Consider the following 14,939-nt stretch of genomic DNA (forward strand, 5'->3'; position numbering starts at 1 on the left):
AGGCAAGAGGGATCTGGTTGAAAGTGAAGGTTATATGAAAACAAAAGATAACCTTTTTTTGAATTTTAAGAAAGATATGTTTTACTTTAAAAAAAGAGTAATGTTCATACTTTACAGTCTCTTGTTTAAATGGTCACTTATTAAATTTGATCAAATTTTCTTAGATGTAAATATTTGTTTATTCAAGTAAAAGCAGTAGTTATAAGAGAGAAGTCTTTTGAAACTGAAGTTCATGATTTAGTAAGCTAACTTATTAACTCCAAATGGAGGTATTGATAAACAACATCATAAAAGGCCACCTCTGCTTTTTTTTTTTTTTTTATATTAAAGCCATACCTTCTGACTTAGAATCGATAGTAAGTATTGGTTCCAAGAAGAAGAGCAGTAAGGGCTAGGCAATTGGAATTAAGTGATTTGCTCAGGGTAACACAGCTAGGAAGTATCTGAAACCAGAATCGAATCCAATCTCCATCTCCAATCCTTTCTATCTACTGAGCCACGTAGCTGCCCCACACTTTGGTTTTTAAAGATTTGAGTCTTATTTTGAGCTCAGTCGGGAAAGCCATTCATAAAACCTAAATGGAGATTTATCCAGCGATGGGCAAACTACAGCTAGTGGGCCAGATGTGGCCCCCTGAAATGTTCTATCCCCAGCTCGACATTATTCCTAATCTGACGAATATAATGAGTAAGATACAATACAATGAAACTTTGAAAGAGTTGCCTTAGAAACAGACGGACAGATGAGCATTTCCTTTCCTTTGGCCCCCTCTTTAAAAAGTTTGCCCATCACTGTTTAGACAATAGTTATGAAAATATGTGCTTTTCTCAGGTACATATTTTAAATTAATCTGAGAGGTTGTGTTGTCCAACATGTAGTGAGTAGAGTCACACTGGAGGCCTAGAATAGGAAAGATGGATAATTTTAGTTCTTCTTGAGCAAACCTTTAAGTTTAATTCTTACTTTTTTGGGAAATGTTATGAATTTCAAGCAGAAGCACATTGAAATATGAGGAAAACTTATTTATGATCAAATGTGTAAAAATAAATTTAAATTTAAAGGCAAATGTGAGTGATTTTGGATTGCCAGTATTACTTTTGTTTCTCCTTATTCCATCCCCTGTAGTTACTTGATTTTGTATTCAGACCAAGAGTTAGTTTGTACAGTTTAGCAGTTAAGGATCTGGGTGGGTCAAATATTACATGATGTTAGTGATTTAGAATTATGAAGTCATTTGGAGAAATCTTTCTCAAAAGCATGAGCATTAAGCTTTAGTTTAGTGAAAAGAGGATATGGTATGGTGAGAGATGAAGTATCTTAACTGCCCTTACATCATTTAAAAAAGTTTTTAACATGTTTGCACATACATATTTATGCATGTGTGTGTGTTATAAATTCAATGAAGAGAAAATGAGCACAGCTGCTATTTATTTATTTGTGGGTGAAGAGAAGTATTTAATTAATTGAGGATAGTGGGGAAAAAAAGACCATAATAGCAGTTGTATTTTTCTAGTTCATGTGCTGGCAACAATATGATATCCCATTTATTTGTCTTTTTTTTTTTTTAAACCCTTCTGTCTTAGAATTAACACTTAGTGTCAGTTCCAAGGCAGAAGAGTGGTAAGGGCTAGGCAATTGAGGTTAAGTGAATTGCTCAAGGTTGTTACACAACTAAGAAGTATCTGAGGCCACATTTGAACCCAGGACCTCCTGTCTCCTGACCTAGCACTCTATTCACTGAGCCACCTAGCTCCACCTTATAACAGTCTTTTAAAATGTTTTTCTGTCTTCTTTCTGTCCCTGAAATGTTTCTCTTTTCACATTTTAGGACCCTTCAAAATTGTACAAGAAATCAAGTGATGTTGCAGCTATTGAATGCCGGTCTGAAGAAGGCATCCATCTTCATTCACAGGGAGAAAATAATCCTGTGTCAAAGAAGCTTTCTCCACTACACTCTGAAATGACAGATTATGTTAAGTCAGCACCATCTACTCTTATTGGTAGCCGTGATCCTGACTCAAAGGACAGAGCACTACTTAATGGAGCAACAAGTGTAACAGAAAAATTGGCACAGCTCATTGCTACTTGTCCACCCTCAAAGTCTTCCAAGACAAAGCCAAAAAAACTAGGGGCTGGTATTACAGCAGGATTGGTTAGCAAAGACTTAATTAGGAAGCCAGGCATTGGTCCTATGGCAGGAATTATTCACAAGGACTTGGTTAAGAAACCAACAATTAGCACAGCAGTTGGGCTCGTAACTAAAGACCCTGGGAAAAAGCCAATATTTAGTGCTGCGGTAGGGTTGGTCAGTAAGGACTCTGGGAAAAAACTGGGAGCTGGTACTACGACAGTATTCATAAATAAAGACTTGGGAAAGAAACCAGGGACTATCACTACAGTGGGACTGGTGAGCAGAGATTCAGGGAAGAAATTAGGAATTGGTATCGTCCCAGGTTTGGTGAGTAAGGAATCAGGAAAGAAGTTGGGACTTGGTACTGTAGTTGGACTTGTTAATAAAGATTCAGTAAAGAAGCTGGGCCCTACCATTGGACTGGTTGCAAAGGACTGTGGGAAGAAGACTATAGCAAATTCAGTAGTGGGATTGGTTAATAAGGACCCTGCAAAAAAATTGGTGGCTTGCCCTGTGGCAGGTTTGATCAGCAAAGATATTGTGAATTTAAAAGCTGAATCCTTGCTCCCTGCTCAGGAACCACTTAAAGTTTCTTGCAATACAAATACTAATAGTCATGAAAGTCAGGAGCTTTCTGAATCTCTAAAAGATAGTGCTACCAGCAAAGCTTTTGAGAAGACTATTATACGGCAGAATAAAGATAGCATATTAGAAAAGTTCTCAATTCGAAAAGAAATCATTACTTTGGACAAAGACATTTTTAATGAAGGAACTTGCATTCAGCAGGACAGTTTCTTATCCAGTGAAAGGGGGACCTATGTTGAAACTACGAAGCATGAGAAGCAGCCTCCTGTATATTGCACTTCACCAGACTTTCAAATGGGAGGTAATTCTGATGCATCTACAGCTAAATCTCCCTTTAGTGCAGTAGGGGAGGGTAATCTCCCTTCCCCTTCACCAGCCATATCTGTTACACCTTTAAACAGAAGTCCCCCTGGAACTTCCTCCCAATTGGCTTCTAATCCATTACATTTAGGTCCTTCCACTGAACTCATAGAAGGAATTGCTGAATCCATTGGAAAAACCCAATTCAGTTCTGAAAATTCACATATGAACCTTGGACATAGGTCTCTGGTTCATAGTATGAACACTGATTGCAAAGGGAGTGATAAAGAGTTAAATGATTCAAAAGCTACTCACCCAGATAACCCAAGAATGGGCCCTTCCATAGGAAAAAAGCCAAGTCTGGCATCTGAATCCAGTATTCATGCTACAATTACCCCTTCAGTTGTTAGTTTCACTAGTTTATTTAGCAGTAAACCCTTTTTGAAGATTGGTGCAGTAACTGCATCAGAGAAACACTGCCAAGTTGCTGAAAGCCTGAGCAATAGTTTGCAGTCCAAACCATTAAAAAAAAGAAAAGGAAGGAAGCCACGATGGACTAAAGTGGTAGCAAGAAACACATGCCGGCCTCCAAAAGGGCTAGAATTAGAAAGGTCAGAGCTTTTTAAAAATGTTTCATGTAGCTCTTTGTCAAGTAGCAATTCCGAGCCATCAAAGTTTATGAAAAACATTGGGCCATCTTCATTTGTGGAGCATGACTTCCTTAAATGCCGATTGCCAAAACTGAGTAAATCTAGCACAACTCCATCTCTTGCCCTTTTAACTGAAACTGACAAGCAGTCTCATAAGTCCTTTGCCACTCACAAACTACCCTCAAGTATATGCATGTCTGGTGACCTTTTACCTGACATTTATAAACCTAAAAGAGGAAGACCTAAAACTAAGGAGATGCCCCAACTAGAAGGTCCCCCCAAAAGGACCCTAAAAATCCCAGCCTCTAAAGTCTTTTCATTACAATCAAAAGAAGAGCAGGAACCCCCTATTTTGCAGCCAGAAATTGAAATTCCCTCCTTCAAGCAAAGCCTGTCCGTATCACCTTTCCCCAAAAAGAGGGGAAGGCCAAAAAGACAAATCAGATCACCAGTCAAGATGAAACCACCTGTGCTATCAGTGGCACCCTTTGTGGCCACTGAAAGTCCAAACAAATTAGAGTCTGAGAGTGACAAGCATAGAAGTAGTAGTGACTTCTTTGAAAGAAAAGATCAACTTCAAGGTCCAGATGACAGTCATAAACCAAGTGTCTGTGGTATGAGTGACCTTGAGATGGAACCTGATAAAAAAATCAGCAAGAGAAACAATGGCCAATTAATGAAAACCATTATCCGCAAAATAAATAAGATGAAGACTTTGAAGAGAAAGAAACTCCTGAATCAGATTCTCTCAAGTTCTGTAGAATCAAGTAACAAAGGGAAAGTGCAATCCAAACTCCACAATACAGTGTCAACGCTTGCTGCTACATTTGGCTCTAAACTGGGCCAACAGATAAATGTCAGCAAGAAAGGAACCATTTACATAGGAAAGAGGCGAGGCCGGAAACCAAAAGCTGTGCTGAATGGCATTTTAACTAGTAGCCCAACTGGTCTGGCTGTCCTAGAGAAAACAGCTCATCAGGCAGCTGGGTCAGCATTAGGACAAATTCTCCCCCCTCTATTGCCTTCAGCAGCAAGTAGTTCTGAGGTTCTTCCATCCCCCATTTGTTCTCAGTCTTCTGGAACCAGTGGGGGCCAGAGTCCTGTCAGCAGTGATGCAGGATTTGTTGAACCCAGTTCAGTGCCATATTTACATATACACTCCAGACAAGGCAGCATGATTCAGACACTTGCTATGAAGAAGGCTTCAAAGGGAAGGAGGCGATTATCTCCTCCTACTTTGTTGCCAAATTCTCCTTCTCACTTGAGTGAACTCACTTCTCTAAAGGAAGCGACTCCTTCCCCAATTAGTGAGTCTCATAGTGATGAGACCATTCCTAGTGATAGTGGCATTGGAACAGATAATAATAGCACATCAGACAGGGCAGAAAAGTTTTGTGGGCAGAAAAAGAGGAGACATTCTTTTGAACATGTTTCTCTCATCCCCCCAGAAACCTCCACAGTCCTAAGTAGTCTCAAAGAGAAACATAAACACAAGTGTAAACGCAGGAGTCATGATTACCTCAGTTATGACAAAATGAAAAGACAAAAGCGAAAACGGAAAAAGAAGTATCCTCAGCTACGGAACAGACAGGATCCAGACTTCCTTGCTGACTTGGAGGAACTAATAAGTCGTTTAAGTGAAATTCGGATTACTCATCGAAGTCATCATTTTATCCCCCGTGATCTCCTACCCACTATTTTTCGAATTAACTTTAACAGTTTCTATACGCACCCCACTTTTCCCTTAGACCCTTTGCACTACATTAGAAAACCTGACTTAAAGAAAAAAAGAGGGAGGCCCCCGAAGATGAGGGAAGCAATGGCTGAAATGCCTTTTATGCATAGCCTTAGTTTCCCTCTTTCTAGTACTGGATTTTATCCCTCTTATGGCATGCCTTATTCTCCCTCTCCACTTGCAGCTGCTCCCATAGGATTAGGATACTATGGAAGGTACCCTCCAACTCTTTATCCACCACCTCCCTCTCCTTCTTTCACCACTCCTTTGCCACCTCCTTCTTACATGCATGCTGGTCATTTGCTTCTCAATCCTGCCAAATACCACAAGAAAAAACATAAGCTGCTTCGTCAGGAGGCCTTTCTTACAACAAGCAGGACACCTCTCCTCTCCATGAGCACCTACCCCAGCGTCCCTCCTGAGATGGCTTATGGTTGGATGGTGGAACACAAACACCGGCACCGTCACAAACATAGAGAACACCGTTCATCTGAACAACCCCAGGTTTCCATGGACACTTTAGCTACCAATAGCTCTTCCAGAACTGTCCTGGAATCTTTGAAGCGCTACCGGTTTGGTAAAGATGCTGTTGGGGAGCGATATAAACACAAAGAGAAGCATCGTTGTCACATGTCCTGTCCTCATCTGTCCCCATCAAAAAGCTTATTAAGCCGAGAGGAGCAGTGGGTCCACCGAGAGCCTTCAGAATCTAGTTCATTGGCATTAGGATTGCAGACACCTTTACAGATTGACTGTTCAGAAACATCTCCAGGTTTATCTCTGGGAGGTTTCACACCCAGCTCTGAGCCAGCCAGCAGTGATGAACACACAAACCTTTTCACAAGTGCAATAGGCAGCTGCAGAGTATCGAACTCTACTAATACAAGTAGCCGGAAGAAATTGACTGACAGCCCAGGACTTTTTACTGCACAGGACACTTCACTAAATAGGCCTCTCAGAAAGGAAACCTTGCCTTCCAATGAAAGGGCACTGCAAACATTGACAGGTAAGAGGGCTCTTTTCCTTATTTGCTACCTTTCAGAAAAATGGATTGTTTTATTCCACAGGTGCTAATGATGCTCAGATGACTACATAACAAACTTATTCTTTGTGGTTTGGGATCTTATTTTTAATTCTGTATTTATACTTGGAAATAATAATTGTAATCTAGATAGTCACATTACAGTATTTTTTTTTTTGAGAGTAGAAGCACACTAGATGAAATTCAAACAATAAAGGAAAGGAAAAGTTAGTCTTCCTCTTTGTACAGCAATGTCATATGATACTTTCTTTGTAGAGAATTTGTATTGCTATTACCGACTATGCAAGATGCTTAATAAAAATATTCATCTAGCATTTGTAGATTTCTGCCCTTCATTAAAGTACTTCTCCAAGTGCCACTTGTGGTTTGAAGCTAACCCTCTGTTCTCAAAAGCTGTGCCATCTAGACATAAGCACTAGTGGTAAAGCCTACCAAATTGTTTGAATTTAAGCCTAGTGATAGATTTTTTTCAGTTTTCTGAGGACCAGCTGAGCTAAACTCAGAAATTTTCATTACTTTATTGGCCCATGCATAGTGAATTTTTTAAACTTCAGCATAATCTTTTCTAATATGCCATAAAACTTTGAGCCATTTGTAGGGAGAGGAGTACTTATGCTAACAAAGTCAGGATCACTGAAGTACTAATGTGTTGTTTCTGATCGGAAAACTATTGTTGGCATATTATGTCCTATTGTAAAAGTGTAAAGAATGAAAAAGTTATCGGTAAATCAAAATATTAAGTTTCATAAATATCCTGAAGGTTTTTATAATTGTACAAAGAACTATTGACAACTACTTTCTTTCTGAAAAGCAATTTCTAACATTTAATTAAAGAGATATCCTAAAATGCTTCCTCCTCTTTTCCTGCCCCCTGTAGGATACACCAGTATACATACATATGTGCCCATATAGTACAGAAATGAACTACTTCCTCAGTAAACATGTTTTTAATTTATAGGATTTAATCCTTGCAGTCTTAGAAATTGACAAGTTTTTTTAGTTGTCAACAAGCATTTACTAAGTGCTTACTACTTGCCAGATACTATGCTATACATTGGACATACAAATAGACAAAACAGCCCCTGCCCTCAAGGAGCTCTAAGTCTAATGAAGGGAGACAACATTGCAAACAAGACATATATAGTTAAATCAAGGGTAATCTCAAAGTGAAGGGACTAAGAATTAAGAAGGATGAAGAAAGACTTCAATACAGAAGGTGGTATTTTAGCTGAAACTTTGAAGGTAACAATGAGGGAGAGCAATCCATGTAGAAGGAACGAGCATTAAAAATTCAGACTGAAGCTATATCTAATTTGAGGGGAAACAGAAGCCAGTGTCAGTGGATAGTAGGATATGTAGGGGAAAGTATGGTATAAGAAGATTGGAAATATAGGAAGGGACCAGATTTTGTCGGGCTCTAAAAACCAAAAAGAGTTTCATATTTTATCTAGTGAGCAGTTGGGAGCCATTCAAGTTCACTGAATGAGGAAGTAATGCAGTCACTTTTCCAAAGAAGTTATTTTTATTCCCTTTAAATATAGCCATCTGTAAGTTGATCATGAGTATGGAAGTTTTTTCATCAGTCACATCCAGTATTTTAACTTTATTCCAATAATCTAGTTTTTAACATTTTGTTGATTTCTTTTGATGTTTATACCAGTTACTTGAGAATACATCTCCTTGTCCCTCCTCCTGATTCTTTTCATAAAATGTAAGACCATGTCTAACAGTACATGCAGTATATTCCTTACTATTGTCCCTAATTCTTTCCTAAGATGTCCTTTGGAACCAAGATTATGGTCATTCTGTAATATGTTGTTTTGAATAGAATTAAGTTAAAGTATCTGTAGCCGTTAAACATTTATAGTAAACATTCTTCCACTTTGAAAAACTTATGGAATTTATTTAACTAATACATTTTATTCTTCATAAAACCGAAGCAGAATTTTTTCCTGAAGAATGTAATTGTAACAATTGGGAAATTTCTGCAAGGAAATGAGTAGAAATTAATCATTTGGGGGGAAAGAAGAAGGAAACCTGACCTAAGGAAATAAAAGCAGCTCCAGAAGATGCTACTCAGAACCAAGAAACAATGAGTGAATATCTTGTTGCTATTTCTGGTTTTCATACTTTTTTTATACTTGAGAAATAAGAGCTATTCTAGAGGAAAAGATAAGTAATTGTGGGTATTTGCGGAACAGTATGATAAAAAGAAAAACTACATACTAACATATAAAATTATCTTTCCTTATTTTCAGGACCCATTATAATTTTTGGTAGTGGTATTCTTGAGCATGAAGAGAACTTAATATAGTTAGCTGATTCAACTCATCCAGTTACTCTGTCTTCCTCCCATGTGCAGCACATATATGTGTACTCTTTTCATTCCTCCACTTTTTCACCTCTTGCTCTGAGAACTGTAGTCAATTACTTATTGCTCTGGATTCTTCAAAGAACATAAAATTCACTTGCCATATAGCTGCCCCTCCAAAGAATGTGTTTTCTCTCTTTATTATAACGTAAGCTTCTTGGAGACAAGAAAAGGTAATTGTTAAATTCTAAACTAACTAGTGGATCTTTACAGTTTTGATCTCTGTTTAACTTTTTATCCATGACTTAAATGAATAAAGGCACATATGTCATACTTATCAAATTTGCAGATGACATAAAGTTTGGAGGAATATATAATGTACAGTCAGCATTCAGAAATAGTTTTAAGATGCCAGAACATTGGGCTATACTAATAAGATTTTATCACCCTATAGATGACTTCACACCCTATATATCCAGTATATGCCAGGCATTATGCTAGTGGAGAGACAGAGATAAAAATGAAACATTCCTTTCTTTTGTTGAGCTTACTTTTTATTAGAAGAGCCTATATTGGTGATGGCAAGCCTATGGCACAGGTACCAAAGATGGCACACAGAGTGTGCTCTGTGGGCATGTGGCCATGTCCTGTCCCCCCCCCCCCATTTGTTTCTAGAAAGGCAGAGGGACTTGGGCAAAGCTACTCTCCTCCCCACCCCCAAGTGCCTGAGGACATTTTTTTTCCACATCCCCCTGCCCCTCTGCCCAGTAGCCCAATGGGAGCTCATAGGGAGTAAGTGGGCAACTCACAGGTGGCAGAGCTGGAGGGGAGTGGAGCACTCGGGCCACTCCCTTTTCCCCACCCCCCAACTGTGGCCGAAGACATTCTCTACTTTACCCATCCTTCCTCCCAGCAGCCCAATGAGAGTATTTTCTTCCTTCCCTGTGTGGGGTAATGGGGGCAGGGTGCACCCGATACTGGGAGGGGGGGCAATATTCCACATCTCTAAAAGGTTTGCCATTAATGGTCTATATGTACACATATACAAGTACATGAAAAATAAATTTATATTTTTGAAATGGAAAGCATTAAGTGCTAGCAGTGTTATATGTGGTAGAGAGAAAGGTGAGGCCTGCTAAGGAGGAGATTAGGAAAAGCTTCTTGTAGAATAAGTTTCTTAACTTGTTTTGTGTCTTGGGCCCCTTTGGCAGTCTGGTGAAGTCTGTGAACCTCTTTCCAGAATATTATTTTTAAATCTAGAAAGAACAATTCATAGAATTACAAAGAAAGCCAATTATATTAAAATGCAATTATCAAAATTTTTTTTTCCTAAGACTGAGTTTATAGATCTTAGGTTAAGAACCCTTGTTGTAGAAGGTGGGACTTGAACTGAATCTTAGAGGAAGCAAGAAATTCTTCAAGATATAAGGGAAGAAGTATATTCCAGGCACTGACAATTATGTGTATCATGTGAGAAACAGGAAGAAAGCCAATTTGACTGGACCATAGGGTACAGGAAGGGAAGTGATGTAAAACAAGATTAGAAAGATAAGTCATCGATGGATAGAAACATAAAATGGGAGTTTGCAAAGATATGTACACTGGAGTTTCTTGAGTAATGGAGGTACATGGTCAGACCTGAACTTTAGGAAAATTATTTTAGTAATGATGTGGGGACAAAGGTGATACAGAGAGATTCCTTAGGAGCTTTTGGAGGCTAGTCCAGGTGAGAGGTAAAGAGGGCCTGAACTAAGTTATGTGACTGTGTAAGTAGTAAACAGGGGATATAGATGCAAAAGATGTGACGATAGAACTGAGGGACTTTGGCAACTTGATAAGTAAAGATATATTAAGAGAGCACTTAGCTGCTTTTTATAAATTCAAATCATCTGGCCTAGATGATCCATATTTTGGGGTCTCTAAAATAATTGAAAGATATGATTTTGTGCCACTCTGTAAGCTGTTGCCACCGATATTTGAAAGATTATGGAAAATGGGATAAAATGCAAATGTTATTCTAGTTTCCAAAAAGAGATAAGAAAATAGACTTTGAAGTATAGAAATGCCTGATAAATATCTAGATAATGAAGTAAAACATGGCATCATCAAGTCATGGTCATTCCAGTCTAACAAACATGGTCAGGTAGACTAACATCATTTCCTTTTTTGACAAAATTACTAAGATTTTAGATGACTAAAATGCTGTAAATATAGTTTTGCCCATATTTTAGCAAAGCTCTTGATAAAGTATCTCATAGTATTCTTGTGGAGATCATGAAGAGATGAATATTAGGTGATAATCTGATTGTTTCAGAACTAATTGGATGGCTGGATTTAGAGTTTATTTAATGACTTAATGTCAACATAGCAAGAGATCTACATTGAAGTACTGCAGGGATCTGTGCTAGGCTCTATTTTCTTTTAACACTTTTATCATTAACTAGGATAAAGACATAAATGTCCATCAGACTTGCACATGACACAAAATTCGAAGAAATACTAAGATACTAGCTGACAATATTAGGATCCAAAGATTTTGACATGCAAGAATAAAAAGTATAAAATAGAGGAGGCATAGACAGTAAAATTTTGAACATCTAAGGGGTTTTAGAGGACTACAAGCTAAATATAAATCAGTAATATCATAGAGTATCCCAAAAAGCTAAAGTATGAATGGGGGTACAGTTAGGTAGCATAGTGGATAGTACACCAGGCCTTGGGTAAAATACAGGATTGAATCTAGCCTCAGACACTTCCTAACTGTGTGACCCTGGGCATGTCACTTAATCCCAGTTGCCTAATCTTTATTACCCATCTACCTTGGAATTGAGACTTAGTATCAATTCTAACACAGAAGGTAAAGGTTTAAAAAATAAGAATTGAGGTCTTCTAGGGGTGGAGCCAAGATGGCGGTAATCCAGAGCAGCTCCTGTGCCACCATGAGAATTCTCTGATCAAGATTAAAATATCACCACAAAGCAAATACAGGAGTGAAAAAAAACAATAAGACAGTGAAACAACTTTCAAGAAAAGAAAAACTCAAAAGGTAGGCAAAGAACATCTGCAGCACAAGGGTGAGAGGAGAGCAAAAGCAGCAAGAAGGTGTAGCAAGGAGGGAAGAGCAAGCCAAGAGCCAGCCACATAGTCCCACCCCACATCTGCTGACCCAGGTTCAGGAACCTATGTCCAAGTAAAAATTCAGATTTTGAGATCCTGCCTGGGCAAATAGTGGTACAAGCTCACCCATACCCCTTGAAATTTCAAAACTGTGGAGAAGTCCAAAACCCTAGCCCAGGGAATTCTAGTCTGGGCTTGAGATAAGGATTTAGTTTCTATTTAGGGGGTGGTTGATAGTAACAAGTACTAAGTACTGATCTTTTTGCCTAAAGCTTAGAGCAAAGCTCCTAGACAGGACAATAAAGGGTGTGCCAGGTTGGATCAAGTACACAGCCCCTGACCTGTACAAGATCAGAGGGAGATCAGAAGCTTACATCTAAGGTTAAGGCAAGTCTTTTAAGCTATCAGCATCTCAAGAGTCAATTTAATCAGCATGGGGAAGGGGCTCTCAGAGCTTACAGCCCTTAGACCATCACATCATCCCCCTAAGCCTACCTATAATTAGATATGGGAAATGAACAAACAACAAAAAAGCACCTAACTCTAAAGAATTTTTATGGAGACAAAGAGCAAGGTGCAGGCACAGAAGGGGACAGTGAAAGCAAAGGAACCATATACAAAGTCCAAAAGAAAAATGTGGATTAGAAACAGATTCTGGAAAAACTCAAAAAAGACTTCAGAAACCAATTAAGAGAGACAGAGGAAAAGTGGGAAAGAAATGAAAGTGATACAAGAAGAAATGGGCCAGTTGAAAAAGGAGAACCAAAAACTGACAGAAGAAAATCAGATCTTAAAAATCGGAATTGACCATCTAGAAATTAGTGATTTCCAGAGAAATCAAGAAACAATAAAGCAGAATCAAAGGAATGAAGAAAACATGAAATATATTATTGATAAAATAATGGACCTAGAAGGGACAATTTGAAAATTATTGGACTGCCTGAAAGCTGTGATCAAGAAGAAACCTTGGACATCATTTTATAAGAAATAATCAAAGATAACTGCCCAGAAATCCTCAAACAAGAAAATAAAATGGAAAGAATTCACAGATCACCTGCGGAACAAAATCCTCAAATTAAAAACTTCCACATATATAATAGCTAAATTCAAGAGCCACCAAGCCAAGGAAAAAATACTTCAAGCAATCAGAAAGAAACCATTCAAATACCATGGAGCTACAATCAGGATCACATAGGACCTAGCAACTTTTATATTAAAGGATCAAAAGGCATGGAATATGATATTCAAGAAGGCAAAAGATTTGGGTTTACAACCCAGAGTCACCAATCCAGAAAAACTGAGTATACTCTTTCAAGGGGGAAAATGATCATTTAGTAAGATAGATTTCCAAGCATTCCTGAGGAATAAGCCAGACCTAAACAAAAAAATTGAAGTCCAAACTCAAGACACAAGAGAAACCCAAAAAGGTAAACGAGAAAGAGAAAATTTAAGGGACTAATTAAGGTCAATATATATATATATATGTCTACTTGGAAAGATTTCTGTAATTCTCAAAAATTTTTCTTAGTAATAGGGAAGATAGAAGGAATTTATATTTTAAGTGGGAAAAGGGGTTTTTGGTTGAGTGAATATTAAAAGGTTAGGTCACCAGGTAATTGAATAATTATCAATCCCCAATTAAAGAATAACCTCAAGTCAAAATGACTTTTATGGAAGTTTATTTACAAAATATAGGAGAGAGTGGAAGTAGAGAGATGAGAAAAGGGTAGAATAAGAGATTTGCATTTAAATCTGGGCTTTCCTCTGGCAGGGCTCCAGAGTCCCAACCAGAGCCTAACAGTCAATTAACAAAGGTCTTAGCCCCAGGAGCTTCTCCCAATCAAGGGATCCTCCTGGAGGCTAGTACCTCCTGGGAGGTTAAAGTAGTCAGCCTTCTTCACTCACCACGTGTAGTTCTAAGAGAGAGATTTAAGAGCAGTCTCACCAATGTCTCAGGGTCCCAGGTCTAGAGGTTGTCCTCCACATCCAAGCAAGAAACAGAAGAAGAGGCTGAGCTCACTCAACTCTCTTTTTAAAGGGGCCTCTTTTGTGTCACTTCCTGTGCCGCCTTCTTAGTTTATGTGTCCAATCACAACAGATGCTTTTCTTAGGACTGCCCAGGAAGCAGTCAGTAAATTCTGATTTATCACTCAGTCTAGCGCACATGGGTTACAGACCTCCTAACTTGTGATTTAAGTGGAGATGTTTTCACCTTTGGTGATTAAATCTAAAGATGGGCAGGGCAGATTTAATCTCATTATCACAATATGATGATATGATGTATGTAAATGTGATGATATGGAATGATATGTATGTATATGTATGCATATGAATGATATGTTTAAAAAATCAATCAAGGGCTGAGAGAGTTGCACTGACTGAGAGAAAGGGGAAGGGAGAGATAGAATGGGATAAATTATATAACATAAAGAGGCGTGAAAAATCATTATAAAGAGAGGAGGATAATGGTGGTGATAGGCAATACTTAAACTTTATTCTCATTGTAACTCACTCAGAGAGGGTAAAACAAGTATACTCACTGGAGTATAGAATTCCATTTTACCCCATAGAGAAGTAGAAGGGGAATAAAACAAGGGAAGAAAGAAGCAATTGGTGGAAGGGGGAAGTAGCAAGGCGCGCATGCGTGTGTGTGTGTGTGTGTGTGTGTGTGTGTGTGTGTGTGTGTGTGTGTGTGTGTGTGTGAGTGTGTGAGACAAAAACCAAAATACTGATGAGGAGGAATAGACAGAAAGGGAATAGAACAGGATTTAAAGGGAATAATAAGATGCAGGGCAATAATACACTGTTGGTTATAATGCTGAATGTAAATGGGATGAACTTACCCATAAAATGGAGCAGATAGCAGAGTGGATCAAAAACCAGAATCCTACTATATGTTGTTTACAAGAAATGCATTTGAGGCAGGGTGACACACACAGATTCAAGGTAAAAGGCTGGAGCAGAATTTATTATGTGTCATCTAAAGTAAAAAAAAGCAGGAGTAGCCCCTATGATACTAGATAAAGCTAAAGTAGAAATTGATCAGATTAAAAAAGATAAGGAAGCA

The 14,939-nt window shown here is 38.3% G+C and overlaps 1 protein-coding gene across 2 annotated transcripts in view; it reads left to right on the plus strand.

Moving 5' to 3' along the window:
- Positions 1-14,939, plus strand: part of ASH1L (ASH1 like histone lysine methyltransferase) — a 188,957-nt gene that overhangs the window by 44,775 nt on the left and 129,243 nt on the right. For both annotated transcript variants that reach the window (XM_044676977.1, XM_044676978.1), the window contains exon 2: positions 1,830-6,408. In XM_044676977.1, coding sequence (XP_044532912.1) covers positions 1,830-6,408 — 4,579 coding nt within the window. The remainder of the gene's footprint in view (positions 1-1,829; positions 6,409-14,939) is intronic.

The sequence above is a fragment of the Gracilinanus agilis genome, chromosome 4 (assembly GCF_016433145.1).
Source record: "Gracilinanus agilis isolate LMUSP501 chromosome 4, AgileGrace, whole genome shotgun sequence".
Lineage (NCBI taxonomy): Eukaryota > Metazoa > Chordata > Mammalia > Didelphimorphia > Didelphidae > Gracilinanus > Gracilinanus agilis.